We start from the raw sequence: 21,470 nt of genomic DNA, 5'->3' as shown, positions 1-21,470 counted from the left end.
GGACCAGATATACATATATTATGATACCCACCCAACAACAGGACCAGATATATTATGACACCTACCCAACAACAGGACCAGATATATTATGACACCTACCCAACAACAGGACCAGATATCCAGATATATTATGATACCTACCCAACAACAGGACCAGATTGGTTATGTTACCTTCACAACAACAGGACCAGATATATTATGTTATCTACACAACAACAGAACCAGATATATTATGATACCTACCCAACAACAGGACCAGATATATTATGTTATCTACACAACAACAGAACCAGATATATTATGATACCCACCCAACAACAGGACCAGATATATTATGACACCTACCCAACAACAGGACCAGATATATTATGATACCTACCCAACAACAGGACCAGATATATTATGTTATCTACACAACAACAGAACCAGATATCTTATGACACCTACCCAACAACAGGACCAGATATCTTATGACACCTACCCAACAACAGGACCAGATATCTTATGATACCTATCCAACAACAGGACCAGATATATTATGACACCTACCCAACAATAGGACCAGAGAACTTGAACTTTGTATGTGCAACACTGATATCTGTAGTGAGATGAACTTGGGGGCGGGTCAAGTATTTCACCATTTGCCCTATCCACCATACTGATGGATTTCCATGGAATTTGATTAGTCTTGGAGCTAAATCTTCTGGTATGGCTAATGGCAAAAAATCAGGTCGTGGATGTAAGCTATCTATTATTGGCATTTCTATAACCATCTCGTTGGCAAGGTTTCTAGGATCTGTAAGATAGGATTGTATATTGATTATCCAAAGAATAAGTTGCCACATAACATTCAATAAGCAAATACCACATGTACATCTGATTATATAAACATTTTTTTTGTATTCATTATATTTTGGCTAACTACTTATGTTAGGTGGTACTGTTTTCATAATTATATACCTTCCAAATCACAAACCTCACTTCTTGCAGTAACAATCATTCTTCTTTTCATGTTTTCTTGTAGATTAATGATCATTCAAAACAAATTTAGCTTGAAATATTGGCAGAAAGCTCACAAAAGGAATACATCTACTTCAAATGGACTTGAATCATGTTAAACCCTTAAGTAGAATTATACCTATTTGCAACAATCTTTATGCAAATCCACATATGATGCCTCACCTTCCTATAACATTTCATTAAAACCCCTTGAATGGTTTAGGAGTTGCTCTTACAATTTTTTAAAATGTAAAACCCATTAGTTGGACATCTCCCTTTGCAAGCATAAGACAATAATTATCCTCCTTCATGAATATCTACATATGGCAAAATATTTCTAATGAACTTTGACCTGAGTCAGACAAAAAAGTAGTATTGAACTAGAACTAAATTTCAACCAAAACTCAGATGTAATGCAAGAATATCAGTGCTATTAATTACTTGAGGCAAAGTATATCTGAGACTTTGAAATCATGGAATGCTTGATAAAAAGATGGATAAAATAAAATTTAAACTCAAGAAATGTCTTATTTATAAAGAACCAAGTGTCAGTTTCAAGGATTATTTTGGTATTTTAACTGGAATGAGTATAATTGTCATTTTTCAGTTGTTCCTTTTAGCCAGAGAATCAATATGGTCAGAGCAACAGACAAAAAATGACAGTGAAAAAATGCATGTTGGCCTACAGAATCAACAAACAAGATGATGCTTAATCTTCCCATTAAAGTTGTCAAAATTCAATGGGCAGTTGAAGAGTTGCACCTTAAATCCCTTGACTGATTTTGGAGTTGCTTATATAAGAATTTAATATTAGACAACCTTTCTTCATGTATAGATTATGCTCAACCTTCCAACAAAATTTCCTAAAAATCCCTTGAGCAGATTAGAAGTTAGGCTTACAAGGACTCTTCTATTGGTATACTTCCCTTTACAGGCATCTATCAATGATTATTATACTAAACACTCACCTACATTTAATGCCTAACCTTCCTATACAAAATTGTTAAGAAATCCTTGAGCAATTTGGGAGAGGTTGCCCTTTCAAGATATGTAGACAGATGAATTAACAGACCAATGATAAATAGGTACATACTCCATAAACTATGTAGGGGTATAAGTAAGAAAGCTAATGTTGCAAAAAAACATTGATTGCGCTACCCGAGCCATACAAAATCACTATCAAGATTGCCATACTGGACCAACAGAGAGAAATGGTAAGGATTTCCATACTGGATCAATGTAGATTTCCATGTATGACAAATTTAGAGATTGCCATACCAGACCAATAAAATGATTGCCATACCAGACAACCTGATCAATGTATAGATTGCCAACCTGGAACAAAATAAGGACTTCAGTAGGATTGCATTACCTGACTTTTGTAGGGCTTGCCATCACTGACTTTTGTAGGACATAAGTTGAGTTTGCCCTACCTTACTTATGTTGGGCTTGCCATCACTGACTTTTGTAGGACTTAAGTTGGGATTGCCATACCTGACTTTTGTAGGGCATGCCATCACTAATTCTTGTAGGACTTAAGTTGGTATTGCCATACCTGACTTTTGTAGGGCTTGCCATCACTGATTTTTGTAGGACTTAGGTTGGGATTGCCATATCATAGAATTTTTTAGGAATTGCCATATCTGACGTATGTTTTTTTTTGTAGAGATAATTTCACCTAACTTTTGTAGAAATTGCCATTACTGAATTTATTAAAGATTTTTATACCTCAGTTTAGTAGAGTTTGTTATAACTCCCATACCTGACCAATGTCTAGCTGTTTGTCCCTGTCTATCCATACATGTTGAACTGAGAGGTAGAAACACTGATTCCCATCCTCCTGAAGCATAGCGCCATCCCTTAGACTCCAATACCAACGTCCTCTCCATTGCATATGCAGTAATAAGACAGTACACAACATGGTGCAGTTGACACCCATAGCCACATCCTTTACTTAAGTTACATACAACTTTCTTAGCTTTCTTACAATTCTTCGGGTTCTGAAAAAAAAAAGCCAAACACTAAAACAAACGGATAGAGGAGAACTGAGCACCTCAGAAAGCTCAATTATGCATACCTAATTGCATATCCTTCTTGTGAACAGTTTTCAAGTTTTAGTTAATGAAAAATTATTACATGAACTATATAATTCAGGTAGATACTGGTAAGCAGGTAGTGGATTGAACTGAATATCTCAGACACCACACAACTCATCATGTTGTAACTACACAATATTTAAATCAGAAGAGATTCTAATTTACACTTTGACCCTCAGTAAGGAGGAAAAGGATGTGTTACACACAACATGCTGAAGCTGTAAGCCAAGTTATATTTGTTTTAATTCTCATCAACAGTTTCCAGATTTTAGTTAATTTAATTTATAGTACAGATGTATGTATGAACATATGTACATACAGAAGTAAGACATAATGCCCCTGAAACCTATAACTTCAATGAGCAATCTCATATGATGGACTCTTTCAGAAAAGTCGAGTCCCTGTACCAGAAAAAAAAACCCACTTAACAGGTAAACCAATATAACAAATGGTAAGTGAGGTATAAATATGTAAAATCAATCAAAAATTGCACATATTTTCAATAAGTTCGGACAGAAGAGAAACCAATACACAATACAACAGACACCAAATATAAACTGTCACACACAGTGTCTGAGAATTAAAGGATAAATTCTCTTAAATCTTACTCAAGGGGATGACTGAGTTTTCCAAGTCTTGTATTTTTTGTTTTTGATTTTTATTCTCTCTTAAAATTTTTTTGTTGAATTAAAAAAAAAAATGGGAAAAAACACATGCTAAAAAAACATGACAAAAATTCCTATAAATAGTTTAATACAGTATATATTGGACTCCTGATTATATCTTATTATTTTTATTAAAAACTTGGATATATTCAATTTGCAGCCATTAGTTTCTATTTGCATACGGAAAATATAAACTAATGACATTAAGAAATGCAATACTTGAAGATATTTCAGAACCCCAATACCGTACTAATGCAATCATTATATTCCTAATGTGCATACAGTCGTAAGAAATATAAAGCAAAGTTTCTTTTATATCTCTGCAAAATGTTCATAGACCAAATTCTTTAAGACCGTATTTAATAAAAAGCTTCACTGAGCACAGCATGGTTCAACCATAGCCTTTTGAATGCTATACATAAGGAACAAATTTTGACACAATTCATATTTGACACATGCTAAAAATGGTAGATTGGCTAATTATTTTTTACTGAAAAGCAGTCTTGGATAATCAGTTTGTAAAGCACGATTTTGTTTCAATCACTCAATACACACTTAAATTAGCAGTGCACAAGGGTATGGACCATTTTGGACCTCTTAATCTCTGACATGGTTTAAGATGGAAAAAAATTTTCTGTAAAAAAAAAAATCGTTTAAATCAGACAAATTTTTTTTTTCATATTGCCTTCAAAAAATTACCTTTTAGACACCTGCAGACCCCTTGTAACTGATAAATGGCAAGAGATATTCTGCCTGATTGAAAAATGCAGGCACAGATTTTCATGAGAAATCCAAAGAAAAAGATATTCAAAATCTAAAAAATTACTAAGTTGATTTTTAGGATGTGACCCACTTATACCCCTATAAACTGACTAAATTGCTGTTTAGAATCTGTTAAAAAAACTCATTTAAGGAACAAATTTTTAAAATTTTATCAAAATTAAATAAGAAATAAACCTTTTACACCAATTTTAAATAAACACCTATTTAAACCTTTTGGTCCCTTTTTTTCAGAATAGTATGATCCCATTTCATAAAGGATGCTTCCTTTAGCAGAAAATAAAAATAACATTAAAATTGCATGACATTCAATTTACTAAAGTCCTAACAATGAAAACAACATAATAAAACCACGATAAAAAAAACTATCATAATTTAAAATTCTGTAAATTAAATGAGTTATAAGCTTTGTGGCAATGTGATCTAAACTGTCTCTATTGATATAATATCTTGTTTAAATTTAAAAATCAATTTTGTGAAAAGATGACAGTTTCAGAACCCTGTGCTTGTTGTCATTGCTTTGTATTTACAAGACATTATAGACATTAATGTAGTAGACATACCCCTACTCATACAGGAAGACTATATTGGACAGCACCCAAAATTGCTTACAACATATGCCCAATCTATATATTAAGTGACACACTAAAATAAATCCATCCATTGGACGCTAAGATTTTTGTGAAGCAAATTATCTCCATGAAATGAAAAATGGCCAAGTCTCATGAAACAAGATGATATAAGATTGCAGCCAAAATTGCTTACAACATATGCCCATCTAAATAAAGCCACAAACCAAATTTGAAATTAATCCATCCATTGGGAGCTGAGATATTGTGACATAATTTGGAGGGTTCATTGGAATGACAGACAGACACTTTGATTGTAATGTACCACCCACTCATTGAGTTGAGGTATAAACATTTTATTTTGACATCGCAAGTGTTACATGCTTGATCTCACCAATGAGAGAGAAAATCTCACTTGGCCTAAATAGGAATACCCTTGTCTAAAAGGTGAGAAAAGTGAGACTTTAATATATATAGTGCTGTATCTTAACAATAAAATACTGAATTTTGCAGCTTGATACAAGCACAAATGTCAAACCTTAGTGAAGATACTAGTGCTAAAAATATCAAGCTGTTTAGATGTCACTATGCTACCACTGCACCTTTTAAAGAAAAGAAAAAAATAAATAAGCTAATTTAGTTATTGTAACAAGGTCAGTTGAATAATTCAACCAAACTCACTAAGGTTCTGAATTTATTCAACATACAATCATGTAGATCATCAGGGAAATCACCTATACTTTGCTGATATGAACCAGGCACTCATTTTTATCAAAATCACTTCTCACTAAATAGAGACATTCTCTGATATAAACTTTGATGAAACAGTAAAAACCAAGCTTCATGAAATTAGCTAGTGAGATTTATATATTTAAGATGTCACCATTACATCCACCATGATTCTACCTGAATAAATCCCAAAACTGTACCAAATCTGGACAAAATTTCCAATCACCAATCAAAGTTAAAGATCAATAATTATATGTACTTTCTAATATACCAGTGCTGTAATAATTCTTGTGGTTTCTAATTTTCACAGATTCTATCAAGTGAACATATTAACATATTCCCAAACATAAATTTTCACGGTTTGAAAAATAATTAACATTAAATAGTGTTAAGAATCAACTACGTGGGTACTATTTTTCACACTTCTGTCCACCACAAAAACTGGGAAAATTAGAACACTGCAAAAATTAGTACACAAATATATCACCTCTCTTAACAGTTCAAAATTTTGTGAGTTGAAGTTTACATGATCCTGCTTTAAGAAAGACCATATAAAAGTGTCATACTAACAAAACACATTTTCAATATAAACAGGGGTGACTTATAAAATGATGAATAACAAAAACTTAATCCATTCTATTTACTTGGATATAATGTAATCTCTTCTGAACTAATTCTCCAAGTTCTTTGGACTCCTGTTTTCTCCATTGATCCATGTCATCTATGTCCATCAAAGATCTCATGTCTGTTTTAACAGTTCTGTCAATATAGTGAAACAATCATATCAATCATAACATATGCTAATTTACAACCAATGAAAACCCTTCTATCAGAGAAATATAATGTTTTACAAAGAGATCAGAGTCATGCTTTAGTAGATCTATAAGTAAAGTATATTCTGTAGAGGTCAGAGGTCATGCTTTAGTAGATCTATAAGTATATTCTGTAGAGGTCAGAGATCATGCTTTAGTAGATCTATAAGTATATTCTGTAGAGGTCAGAGGTCATGCTTTAGTAGATCTATAAGTAAAGTATATTCTGTACAGATCAGAGGTCATGCTTTAGTAGGTCTATAAGTAAGTATATTCTGTAGAGGTCAGAGGTCATGCTTTAGTAGATCTATAAGTAAGTATATTCTGCAGAGATCAGAGTCATGCTTTAGTAGATCTATAAGTAATGTATATTCTGTAGAGGTCAGAGGTCATGCTTTAGTAGATCTATAAGTAAAGTATATTCTGTAGAGATCAGAGGTCATGCTTTAGTAGATCTATAAGTATATTCTGTAGAGGTCTGAGGTCATGCTTTAGTAGATCTATAAGTAAAGTATATTCTGTAGAGATCAGAGGTCATGCTTTAGTAGATCTATAAGTAAGTATATTTTGTAGAGTTCAGAGGTCATGCTTTAGTAGATCTATAAGTATATTCTGTAGAGGTCAGAGATCATGCTTTAGTAGATCTATAAGTAAAGTATATTCTGTAGAGATCAGAGGTCATGCTTTAGTAGATCTATAAGTAAGTATATTCTGTAGAGTTCAGAGGTCATGCTTTAGTAGATCTATAAGTAAAGTATATTCTGTAGAGGTCAGAGGTCATGCTTTAGTAGATCTATAAGTATATTCTGTAGAGGTCAGAGGTCATGCTTTAGTAGATCTATAAGTATATTCTGTAGAGGTCAGAGGTCATGCTTTAGTAGATCTATAAGTCAGTATATTCTGTAGAGGTCAGAGGTCATGCTTTAGTAGATCTATAAGTAAGTATATTCTGTAGACGTCAGAGGTCATGCTTTAGTAGATCTATGAGTAAGTATATTCATTAAGTATGTTGCAGGATTTATTTGTTGATTTCCTTACAAAAACGAATTTAAATAGTGAACAATTTAACTGTTGTGTCCTTACATTAACATCATATGATATGTATGTCCTCATGATGCAGGGAAAAATTGAGCTTTTACCCTGAAGTTTACCCTTACAATTGACGAATTTTTGTAACATGTTAGACTTCTTATAAAATGAGATGTTTTAGTAGAAATACAGGGGTTAGGTTCTCAAGTTACAGTGCAACATGCTAACAAAAAATATGAAAAAACTTTGAAACTAAAAATAAAATATTTTCAGAAAAAAAACAGACAATCAGAGGATTATAATAAAAACAACTGTGTAAAAGTTTAACTTCATCATGTTCATTGAACGGGAGATTTTCAAGGTACATTACATAATGTGAGAAAAAAACATAAAAAATATGAAAGTATCCTATAACAAAAAAAATAACTACAGCAAAAACAATTAAAACTCTTAGACAATTACAACAAATAATTGTGTAAAGTGTGAAGTTAATTATACAAGTTGAGGAGTAACATGGGGAAAAAACCCATAAAAAATTGTCGATCACACTAATAATAAAAATAAAAATTTCATCAAAATGAATACAGACCTTCAAACAATTGTAACAAGAAACTATGTATAGTTAAAAGTAAATCTAACATGACATTTCCAAAATATGGAAGAACAAGTAAAATCTTGACCCTCAACACTATTTTTAGATAAAGTTTCATAACTCGGAAACTAAAACTGGAGTTTTCTTTAAAAAAATATACAAATTGTAAGACTATTAAAACAATTATAACAAACAATTGTGTAAAGTTTCGAGTTTACTGAATGAGAAGATATCGAGTTATGGTGTGACATATTAACACAGATGAACAGATTAAACTATAAAGAGGCAACTGATCCAACAAAGAGGAAGTTAATGGGTACAAACAAGAAATCTGTGAGCAATGGCTCACCAGTGATACCCCTGCTTTCAATCACAATTAAGGAACATAAACAAAGTCCTTTGGTAAATAGGAAGTTGTTGTTGGATTTTTCTGAAAACATATCACACCATACAACATACCTTCTGGAAGAAAGTATTAAAATTTCAAGCCACTGTGATGAGTAGTTGCTTAAAAAAAAGTGTGACGAAAATTTGCTGAGAAAACTGTGACAAAAAAGTGTATTAATGGAAACACAGAAACAAAGACAAACGGAAACATGGACAAGGGTAAAACAGTATACCCCTTCCCCTTCTGAGCGGGGTATAATTATCATGGCAGGAAAACAAGACAAAAAGCTTAAATGATGTGTTACCCATCAAGCTGAGCAAACAAGCCAAATCGCTTACCTGCTGTGTAACCCATTAAGGTGGGTAACCAAGCCAAAAAGTTAGCATGTTGTACAAGTACAACCCATCAAGGTCAAGCTGCATATTAAATCCCAAATTGTTCCCATGAAAATGTGTTATTTCCTCCACAGAAACCATTTTTAAACCCGGCTCATTTCATGAGATATCAAGAAATATAGGGTGCATATGCCAACCACCTTGATATTGTTTTATGAATAGCATTAATCTGTCCTATGCTTGCGTCCTGTATTTTCTGACTGTTTAAGAATAATATTTGGTCAGTCATTCTTACATAAAAATTAAGTCATAATAGCCTGTAATTTATTAAACCAGGATTCAGTAATAATTTTAACTTCAATATATGCATTTAAGACTATTTATGAGGCCAACAAAATGAGGAAACTGGCCTAATTTGAAGAAAACATACAGTCATTAAATAATCTTAACAGTAAAATCAAATCCAGATTTGAAAAAGGAGCATTCCACTCAAGAGATTACCTTTGGTAATTAGCAGCAAGTTTGACAACAGTGTCAACATGTGCTGTTACATCAGCACTTCCACTGGATTTCAATTTCTCAAGCTGATTTCTCATGTAAAACCAGAATTCTGTCACGTCTCGATCAACCTTTCTCTGCTGAATCTCATGGACAAGGGAATATACACCAGCTGAAAATATAAAATGTTTGAAGATTATGTAAGTATATATTATTTATTTAGAATAAAATATATCTTTTTTTGTTTATGCATCATAAGAAATTGTTTAAACCCTATATTGATTACCCTATACCACACACTTGAAGTATAGTATAAAATATATAATATAACGAACGTGACATGTCAAAATCTGTATCACATGTCGTATCAATACAAGACTCCCTTACCATCCAAAGGGTCAAGGGTGATAAAGGTTGAGGGTTGATACTCCATATATTTATAAAAGAGCTTTTTATTACTGGTATATTGATTTTAGTGCCATATTCTCCAGCACTACTACATGACATCAATAAAGTTAATTTGCATATAGGGGATAAATATAAATACAGTTTGTGAACTAAGTGAAAACAACCACACATACTGTAATATAAGTCATTGAACTGGAAAATATGTTTCTGATTTTGCTAGAAAATGTTCCAAGTGATTTTTTTTTCTTCCAAGCAAAAGACAATATTAAATGTCAATCACTCTGATATCCTTTAAGTGGGCCTTGTGTTAATGATGCTAAACATGAAAATAGTTAGTTACACCTTGGAACATGTATATGGCCTAGCAACCAGGGTACATGGGATGAGTAAAGATGTGTCCTGGCAAATCAAAATCCAAGATATATACTACTATGGGAATTATAGTCTATATATTACAAAATGGCAGTAGGAATAGCTTTTATCTTACAAAATTGCAGAAGGAATAGTCTCTATCTTACAAGATGGTAGAAGGAATAGTCTTTATCTTACAAGATGGCAGTAGGAATAGTCTATCCAGGGGTTGAAAATTCCTAAACCCTGATGCCTGGGACTAAAAAAATTGCACCTCGGACTTGCCATTTTTCAATGAAATAAGTCCGTCGGGCATGGCAAATCTAAAAAAATAAAAACTCTTTTTTGAAAGATTTTGTTGTCATTATTTGGACCATGTTTGTCGATCTATTCCCTGACCTATAAATAGTTATAACTTTATTTTTCGAATAGGTAGTCACTAGATTGATCTATTGATTAGTCATTCTCAAGTCTGAATCACACCTGCGCTTGATCAGACACATTTTTTGTCATACTACAAATTTTATTAATCAAGCGCTGGAATGATAAAGATCAAATTTCGTTAATAAACTTTTGAGGAAAATATCGTTGCTCAATTACAATTTCACAATTAAAAAAACGCAGAAACGGAAAGCTGATGACAAGACATCAGACTGGCAGACTGAATCAATTGACACTGTGTCTTCTTTCCTGCAAACATAGAATATCAGATAACAAAATTGCATTCATATCGATTGGGACTTGACGCAATATTGTTCGATATTGCCTTAGTGTACAAAAGATGAAAAAGTCCAGGGCTCGGGTCTACCCAAAAATATTTTCAACCCCTGTCTATCTCGTACAAGATGGCAGTAGGAATAGCCTATCTCTTACAAGATGGCAGTAGGAATAGCCTTTATCTTACAAGATGGCACAAGGAATAGTCTATCTCTTACAAAATGGCAGAAGGAATAATCTATCTCTTACAAGACGGCAGTAGGAATAGTCTTTATCTTGTAAAATGGCAGTAGGAATAGTTTTTATCTTACCAGATGGCAGTAGGAATAGTCTTTATCTTACAAGATTGCTGTAGAAATAGTTAACAATATTTCTTATAACAGTTTAGGTAAAAAAAGAGAAAAGAGTAGGAATAGTTATCATCAACTACATTAAGTGTATATTGGCTTATTCTTAATTTTAATTTCACTAGTTGTCACTATATCACTAAATCTAAGTGACTGAATAGTTAAGTTGAGACAATAGACACAAGTAGACTGAAACATCCATGTACATACCTTTACAAGTTTCTTTACTTTGTGTTTTTTCTACTTCAATTTTATTTAACCTTTCTTCTACTTCCTTGCTTCTACCATCATGGCTTTTATCTTTGCTGCAAATAGCAATTTAACTAGAAAAATGGCACACAAGCTCAAAAAAACAATACCTCCTACTTCAAATGAACTTAAAGGTTGGACCCATTCATTCGATTTCTTAGTATCTCCTATTCCAGGCATTGAACAATCTGCACTTGATGAAATGCCTTCATCAAAATTTTCATCAAAATTCCCTGAATGGTCAAAGCAGAGTTGCATTTACAAGGTCTTATAACACGTTAAACCTTTAAGTTGTATCATCCACCTTTGAGGTCACTAAACAATAATTTTATTCTTCATGCACATCTGCATATGATTCCTAACTTTCATATACAATTTTATCAAAATCCCTTGCAGGATTGAGGAGATGACATTACAAGATTTCAACACATAAAATCTTGAAGTTGGATCATCTCCCTTAGAAGACATTAAACAATTAATAGATTCCTTAATGGACTGAGGTTTAAATTCTGATGCAAGTTCCAGAAATAAAAAATAGGTTGCACTTTGAGCTAGAAGGATAAACCTTTTACTTGTCCAAATGTCAAGTTTTACTTGTCCTTCGTTCACATCTATATATAATGCCCATCCATCCTATAAAATTTCATCAAAACCTCTTGAAGGCTTAAAGAGAAGTTGCACTTACAGGGTTTTAATATGTAAACCCATGAGTTAGAATGTTGCCCTTTGCAGGCATGGAACAGTAGTTACAAAATAAATATGAGGCCACACTTAAAATAATGTTGGTTTCCTCTTGCTCAACCCTAGCTCTTGGCTTGACGTAGTTAGGTAGGGAAAATATACCCAAATTTACCTACTCGCTATGGGTAATTATGGAAAATATACCCAACTCTACCTCCTGGCTTTGGGTAGTTAGGGAAAATATACCCAACCCTAAGTCCTGACTTTGGGTATTTAGGTAAGGTAAATATACCCAAATTTACCTCCTGGCTATGGGTAATTAGGGAAAATATACCCAACCCTACCTAATTGCTTGGGGTAGTTAGGTAGGGAAAATATAGCCAACTCCAACTCCTGGATTTGGGTAGTTAGGGGAAATATACCCAACCCTATTTGTTCCCCAAAGTTCACCTGATTCTGTAAAAACTATCATCAAAGAAGTGAGATATGTTGCTTTAATTTTCTTTCAAAAAATCTTGTTAAAGAATGACAATAACATTACTTGGACAGGGTCCATTTTTATGGGTATGTAGGGTAAGGGGAAAGAAACTTCAATTTTAATTTTGGTCAGATGCCCTACATTTATTTTTAAAAAAACTCTTGAGTAATTGAGGAGGATTTGTCATGTATGGACAGACAATGGATAAACATATATGGTGATTCCTATATAGTATATCCCCAATATTTGTTAGCAGGGGATATAATATGTAAAATTCTCTTTTCAGTTGTTATGATATTTAAACTATAAATAAACATTAAAATGGTGTGGATAAAAGTCTTATGGTCACACACAATGAAAATTGACTTTTTTCTTTCATTTGAGTTCTATTTCTTTATTAACTATTGTTTCAAAAATGGACAAAATGTTACTCCTGAGATTTCAACATTTAATGATGAAACAATTGTGTAACTTGGATCTTCAGAAGATTTAAACAATTAATGTTTGACTAAATGTTAAACTTATCATCCTAATCACGAGATTTCAACAATAATGGACCAAATGTTACTCCTGAGATCCCAATCTTGAGATTTCAACATTCAATGATGGACCAAATGATATACCTGAGATCTTGAGCTAAAGACTTGAGCTGCTCATTTTGGGATTTCAGTTGTTCCAATTCTCTCAAAGCTCTTTTAAGTTGCCTTTCCAAATCACTTGTGTTGGTTTCTGATGTAAAGGAACTACCCATATACATAAGTATACCAATCCAGAGAAATAACAGCACTCCAATGATTTTCCAAGTCTTCATTCTAAAATAAGAAATAGGATGATAAGGTAAGAAAGAAAGTTAATCAAAGAATTTGATTTGGACACTTAAAACTTTTTCTTTTCCTATAATGAAAGATAAAATTAGTAAATTGAAAAATATGGTGTTGGCTACAAAAATGTTATATGTTCAACCCATGCCCTGGTTAAATAACTAATGCATTTATACAGTTGCCTGTTCAACATAAAAAAAAAACTTAATTCAATGAAAAAACTAAGTCAGCATAAAATACAAGTAATTTTGTTTGAAAAAAAAAACCCATTAAAAATCACTTTTTGTTCACCAAGAGATAAGAGTTTGTTATAATAATGTGATTATAACAAGAATGGATGTGGTAAATATGTCAAAGCGACAACAATCCCAAAAGATGAAAAAGGTCAGCTCAAAGCCCCCCCCCCCCCCCCATCATTCTTCAATGAGAAACAAGAAACTTTCCCACCAAAGCCTTTAAGGGCAGGCTGCAGTTTGCCCTAAAACAACATTATACACAGGTACAGCGAAACAGTTGCCCTTGCAGACTCAAGCAACACAAATGTAAAACTGAAAGTGAAAATGAAATATACAGAGGCCAAAGTTCCCAACTTGGGACAGGCGCAAATATGTGGCAAGGTTAATGTACTTTGGCATGATCACAACCCTTTTTAAATCTAACCACTGTGGAAAAAATATTATACAATTAAACACACCCAAATTATCAGTTTGTAAAGGTCTGAGTCCCTTGATAAAACAGAAATAAAAAAACTGATTATAAGTTACACAAATGCAAAAACAAACGACTACCAGCAGTTAACTGAAATGCCAGCTCCAGACCAGTTTAAACCTACAAAAAGCCATGTCCTCATCGTATGAAATATCAATCCAAATTCTACCCATGCAGGGTTGGGAACCATGGTACATCATAAGTCATACAATAAGGACACAACCCATGCCATGCCAAAAATGGCTTTTAAATATAATGTGTTAGTTTCTAAGTAAAGACCCTACGAGCGAATCAATGTTTATACCAAAAAAGCTAGCCTTAACAATTTGACAAAAATATCGTAACTACCGGTATATCCCTTACAAATAAGTCTATTCTAGAGTTTTGTCAAATTTTTGGGTGAGTATTGAGCTTTCCATGCTTTGTGACAATATTACCATAAAATATAGGGTGGGAGATACCCACATGTATTAATCGTTTACAAGAACATCTGTATTTGAAAATGAGTTCCTTGTATAGGTTGAAAACTGCCTATTATTATTCAATTAGAGAGCAGTTTCAGAGGAGAATATTTTTGTTAGAACAACAACTGCAAAGACAGAAGACAATGTATGTAAAGTGATGACAAAAGCTCACATGGAACTTTCTGGGTGAGCTAAAACACTGAAAAACCAAATAAATTTTGAACAAAATTTGCATAACTATTTAATACTACTTAATGAACATTACAAAGATAATACAATAAAAGGAATACATACAAGTATACTTTGATAGTCTTAATTTCTTCTGACCCTAGGACCCATCCCTTGTTTATTTGGATACCGTTTCGTGGATATGTGGGACTGGGGTCAGAACAATGTGACACATAAAAAGTTGGAATTGTGGCTGTACCCCATGGTACTACAGTAGAAAAATATTCTACATTTTTACAGCAGAAATAATTTATTCATACCAGACCTACATAGTTGACATCCAGGAGCTGATTGCCTTTATTTCATTTTCATTAAATTTTTGATAATTTTCACAGAAGTACATTGGTGCGATGTTAAAGAGAATTGGCATAATATTCAATTGATTTCATTGTTTTATTGGTAATGGCCAAAGATAAGTACTTAGTGAAAGATTTAAAAACTATACCATTTTTTTTAAGATCCAGAGACAAAATATGTTTTTGAGTGGTTCCAATGCAAAATTAGCATCCTTTGTATATGATGGCCATGCAACAACTCTGACTAAACTACATCATACAATCATGTGAGGATGTCAACAAATACAGATTTTTCTAATATATTTCAACTAAAATTAAATTTTGGCAATAATAATGATATCAACATGTAGATTCCAAAAGCAAAATTTCAACTGACATAAAAAAAAATAGGCAAAAGCAACAGTAAAAATGTACATCTATCAGCCTGTAGATTCCAGAATTGAACTAGGAACCATATTTTTTTTCTCTCAAGCACAATTTTTAATTCTTTTCCCCAACTTTTTCACAGTTCCCGAACAGCCTTTAAGGTTCAGCTAAAGTCAATATCTAGGACATTCCTTAATGAAAAGTTTTCATTCATAGTTTTAACAATATATTAAATTTAGCACCAACACACTGCTAAATGCATTTTTATTTGTATTTAAAACACAAGCACAAGCCGAAAATATGTTTTATAACTTCTATACAACATTAACAACAAAAATATAAACAACATACTTTAGAATAAATCTAGTTGTCAAAATCAAGATTTGAAGTCTAAAATTCATATAGTGGTAGTCCTGTTCCCAAATGTATTTTGCAGTCTAAGCTAGTATCAATTTTCTTGAAAAAATTGCCATTTCTTTGAATTTAGATGAACTGAGATAGTTTATGCCATAATCCAGCTAAATACCAACACCAATAATATAAAATATCAAAATTCTCATTCAAATCTGTCAATTTGTCACAAATTATAGCTAGTTTACACTGCACTAGATATTTACATGTAGGCTATTTGTAGCATGTAGTATATTAGTATTTCTGAACAAAAATCGGTTCTGGTAAATCTGTATATTTATTTCAAAATTTGATGTTTACACTTCTGTTGAAGCAAAATATGGCTGTAGTAAAATGTTTTGTGAAGGAAGGATATATGCATATACGCAGAATACTTTTTAAGAGTAATCAAGGGAACCAAGGTTATAGCGGTAATCAAAAGAATGTAAAGAAGCATTAAGCTTAAAGAAACATAATAATTGCATTCTTAACATCTTGACAATTAATGTCCTAGATTTTGTTTTGACTTTAGCAGAACCTTAAGAGAGAGCACAGTTTACACCAAAACTGTGTCAGTGACACTACGAGAAGTAGTTAACAAGGTATCAAGTCATTTTGCCCCAATTAACTGTTTGTCCTGAGGCGATAAGTGCAAGGTCATTTTGCCCCGGCAAGTCAGTTGTTTCATCCCTAATAATACAATAAAGGTTGAACATTATGTTGCACAGTTCACGAGTTTTATACATGTTGATGATTTAACTTGTTTTAACTCCAAGTGTTCAAAGTCGAAATATCTCTAGGCATTGTTATAATACAATAAACAAACAGTATTTTTTTTAAAGTTAATCAGTTTCAAATTTTGAAAACCAATTAATTAGTTGATTAAATTAGAATTAGAATTAGAATGAGAAATCTGATTTAAATCATTAATAAACAGTTGCTAATCAGTGTCAATTTTTTTGTAAAAGTAAATTAGGGAACATACAGTGTACTCAGTGGCATTTGTTTTTCTAACACTCAAATCAGTCCTAAATAAGTGTCAGTCAGATTTTTCCTGGGTGAAATATAAGTGTTACACTCATATATCTGGGACATCCTATGTTCAGGTTGTTAATTGTGTACAAAGAATCATTGACCAGCACAGTGCAGTTAATCTCATTGATCTCCACAGATAGTATGGACATTAAAACGATTTGCATGTGCAAGTGGTATTAACGATCGACAAATATAACATGTGAAACAATATAAGAAAATTGTAAAATAAATATTTATCTTTGATTAATACTTCATAACCGTCCGGTATTGCATTATAGTCCATTAAAGTCCATTTAAAGACTTGACACACATCAGAGACATTGTATACTTAAATTTCTAAACTATGTATGAGGTTCATCAAGAGTTTGTTAACATTGGTCGGCATCAATTAAAGATCAAAATTGTTTAACAAAGCTGATCATGAAAAGCTTGTACATGTCTTTGAAATATACATTAAATTGGAAATATCTTGGGAAACTAAAAGTGTTTTCTCGGTGGTCGAAAACAACCGGCTGATGAGGACTTACCCAGGTAGCCGTCTCATCCTCGTCTGGATAACGTATTATAACATTTATTCTTCAAGATATAGATTGAGTAAATTACTGGCATTGTTCAGAGTCCTAATTAATTCTTAAGTACACAATATCTAGAAGGCTTGTAGTTTGGTTCTTCTGGAGAAGTGATTCAATTATTAAAACTATTAAAAATAATAAGTATCACCAGACAGTTTTACAAGTCTGTCCCTTTAATCAAAATTGTTGGGACAACAATCAATACATCCATAGTGTTTTATTTATAATATTTATAGTAATTATCAATTTAAAAGTGCAAAAATCAAATATCAAAAGATTACATATTTACTTTATAGAAATAAGAAATAATATTTCTATAACACTCCACATAAAGCTGTAAACACCAACAAATAATAAATATGTACAAAATAAATAGAACCCAACTTTTAATGACATGACTAAATTTTCATCCTAACTAGAGTATTCTAAATATACATTGTATTCCCTATTATGCCTCATCAAATTTTAGGACTATTACAATATAAAAACGGTCGGTGTTGGCTAGGTGGAATCAGTGTGTTTAAACTCCAATTATGTCAGTGTAGCACTGAGTTTCACTCAGGTCTGACTTAAATGTTACAGAACAGTGTTCCAGTTAGCCCCAAATAGAGGGGCACCACACCCCTCTGCCCTTTCCTGCCTTCTCATGCGCACCTCTGCTCATATCGTTTATGTTGGCGTTGCTGTGTGTTCGGTTTTATGAAATTTCAAAATAAATTCACCGTTAAACTTTAATTATATAATAAATTAGACAACTGGGGTTTGTTGTTATATTGATATGTTGTTATATTGATATAACAACAAGCCCTTGTTAATGACCGTTAATCAGTTGATTAATTACCTAATAGGTAGATCAATTAAACATTCTACCTGTTGACCTGAGCAAGTTACGTTCTAAGATCACTGAAAAAAAAATTCAAACAAACTTGTAATTGATGCTTCTGAACATTTCTCAAGCCTGATTCACTTTGAATAAAAAGAAATTAATAAAATATGTTCCAATTGTCTATAAAACTGTAAAATTTAACAATTACACCTCATTCATTGACTAAGAATCATGCTGTTGACAAACAGGAGACTTGCCTATCAAGAGAAAACTGCAAAAACTTGCTCTCCAATTTTGTCTTTCTTTTTTTGGTGGAAAAGAAAATAATTTAAGGTACATTTTTTGTACATTGTTATACAATATTTAATACTTCATATTTTATTGAGAATTTAGTGTTTTATTTCAACATACTTAAGCAGCATTTCTAAAAATAATCATAAAATAAAAACCAGGAAATTATCAATAGTTATAATTACTTTAGTACATGGCAAATCAAAATGAATATGCATATCAAAACAAATGAGAATTATACTACTAAAATATAAATATAAGAATAAAAACATTTTATTAGGAAACAGATTATCAAAATTTTACTTAAAAAATGTTTTACATTGTATGTTAGAAAATTTGTACTGTATCATACAATGTAAAACTTATCAGCTTTTCCCTATGTTTTATATATTTTGGGCTTCAAATTTTCTTATAAATGAAGGTTGCTCTTGTCAAGACTAGCTACAGAGTAAACAATAAAACAGGCACTCTGTCAAAAATTTTAAATATCAAATACAACTGTGATTAGACACTGCATTATACTTAATGAATGTGTACAGGCCTTCTTCAGATGCAAAAAAAGGAGATAAATTAGCATTCAAGTTGAGTTAAACATGCTACTTCTGATAGAAAGAACATTCATTTAAAGAACATTTTTTTGCATATTGACTTTAATTTCAAACAATGATGTAAAATTTCTTCCCCTCTGCCCTTGCATGTACATGTAAGTCCTAGCTGGAACATTGGAGAAGCATTCCACTCTGGGTGTAGTGTATGTTTTAATAACATAGTAAGCAAATACTCTATTCACAAAACCCATTTTATTTGAGGTTTTTGGATTTTCTGTCTGGTTTTCAATTATTCTAGCTACCCATAAATGCATAGCAAATTCAATTTAAGATTTTAAAACAAAAAATATATTTAAAATTTTAATTTTCCAGTTCCAGCAATGCTTTATCATTCTAAAGAGCACAGGTGTGTCTGAAGTCAGAAGGAAAAATTGTGGTGAAATAAAGTCCATTTTTTGTCAAAGACAAAGGTGCAAGGTGGTGATGAACCTGAAAATATTTACCTGAAATGGCTGAATACAATAGTTCAAATTTGTGATAACTTGTTCGGATCATTGAGAAAACTTATAAGTTTTGTAGAAGAAAGTCATTGAGAAGCCGTTTGGAATGTGAGTCATTCAAATTTGCTCTAAAATGTGTCGAGCAAACTCCCTTATCGCCGGGAGCTGCCAACAAAATTTTTCTCAATGTAGATTTTGATAATGGTATGACCATTATATAAGCCTTCTTAAAAAGCGCAGAGCTGATCGTTATTTTATGTATGCAACGACTAACTCGGTCAAGAATTTATTCGGACCCAATGATCTTGTCATGGCGATGCCGTCCGGTGGAAGACTCACTATATAAATAATAAGAATAGATGCGGCACAGGAAAAGCATATGTTCCAACCACAGCTAGCTACTTATATTCAATTATTATTATTAAGAAGAAGAAGAATGTTAAAAACAAAAACAAAAAAAAAACAAAAAACAGCTAGCTACTTATATATATACTTTAATACAACAATCTTCATTTGGGTGAAACTGAACACCCAAATGAAGATTGTTGTATTAAAGTTGCAAAGGGCTCCGAGGATCAAATTGTTATATCCTTTTGTCCGGAGCAGAAGGAGCAGCTTTCTCTGCTGATCCATGCAACTGCTGAGGACACCAAAGCTTTATATAACAACTTTTCCCACACAAAAAACAATTCATTTACATATAACATCACAGGGTAAGACACATATGAGTTATTTAACAATTTGATTAAAGATGTAGGATTGTATGAAAATGAATTTTTTATATTACAAAATCATTTTTTTAATATTAGAAATTCATTTTCTAATAGTACTAATTCCTGATTTAGTAATATCATAAAATATCACACATTTTGTAATATTATAAAATGAATTTGTAATATTATAAAATGAATTTGTAATATTAAAAAATCCCTTTGCAATATTGCAAAATCAGTCACATTTTTTAATATTATAAAATGATTTTCTAATATTAAAAAATCGCAATTGAATACAACAAATCCTTTTTCGAAAATTAGAAAATCAATTTCTTATATTAAAAAAATCTTTTTTTAATGTTAGAAATTCAATTGAATTTTTAATATCAAAACAGTGTTTTGTGATATTAGAAATCTAATTTGTAATATTAGAAAATGAATTTGTAATATTAAAAAAATCATTTTTTTAATATTAGAAAACACTTATATTTTCTAATACGACAAATTCATTTTCTAATATTACAAAGTCATTTTCTAATATTATACATTTTATTTTCTAATATTACAAATTCATTTTCTAATATTACAAATTCCCGATTTAGTTATATTATAAAATATCACACATTTTGTAATATTACAAATTCAAATTTTTAATATTAGAAAATGAATTTGTAATATTAGAAAATCAGTCACATTTTTCAATATTACAAAATGATTTTCTAATATTAAAAAATCGTCATTGAATACCACAAATCCATTTTCTAATATTCAAAAATAGTTTTTTAATATTAGAAATTCATTTGAATTTTTGATATTAAAAATGATTTTTTAATATTAAAAAAGTGTTTTGTGATACAAGATATATAATTTGTAATATTAGAAAATGATATTGTAATATTAAAAAAATCATTTTTTAATATTAGAAAATGCTCATTTTTGTCCACTTTGGCTTGCCATAGGATTGTATATTGCTTAGTTTTATGAGGTTG

The 21,470-nt window shown here is 31.6% G+C and overlaps 1 protein-coding gene across 1 annotated transcript in view; it reads right to left on the bottom strand.

Moving 5' to 3' along the window:
• LOC148623253 (alpha-(1,6)-fucosyltransferase-like) overlaps nucleotides 1-19,958 on the bottom strand; it is a 29,916-nt gene extending 9,958 nt beyond the window's left edge. Inside the window, exons 1-7 of the mRNA XM_088564962.1 lie at nucleotides 19,772-19,958; nucleotides 13,347-13,535; nucleotides 11,526-11,620; nucleotides 9,496-9,664; nucleotides 6,483-6,597; nucleotides 2,762-2,999; nucleotides 550-796 (exon numbers count right to left, since the gene is read on the bottom strand). Coding sequence (XP_088421088.1) covers nucleotides 550-796; nucleotides 2,762-2,999; nucleotides 6,483-6,597; nucleotides 9,496-9,664; nucleotides 11,526-11,620; nucleotides 13,347-13,534 — 1,052 coding nt within the window. The 5' untranslated portion in view covers nucleotide 13,535; nucleotides 19,772-19,958. The remainder of the gene's footprint in view (nucleotides 1-549; nucleotides 797-2,761; nucleotides 3,000-6,482; nucleotides 6,598-9,495; nucleotides 9,665-11,525; nucleotides 11,621-13,346; nucleotides 13,536-19,771) is intronic.
• Between the last annotated feature and the right edge of the window lie 1,512 nt (nucleotides 19,959-21,470).

Source organism: Perna viridis, chromosome 2 (assembly GCF_037379345.1).
Source record: "Perna viridis isolate PV_CMFRI_1.1 ecotype Kerala chromosome 2, ASM3737934v1, whole genome shotgun sequence".
NCBI classification, from domain to species: domain Eukaryota; kingdom Metazoa; phylum Mollusca; class Bivalvia; order Mytilida; family Mytilidae; genus Perna; species Perna viridis.
The sequence above is the reverse complement of the archived record's forward strand: the minus strand, read 5'-3'. Positions and strand labels throughout refer to the sequence as shown.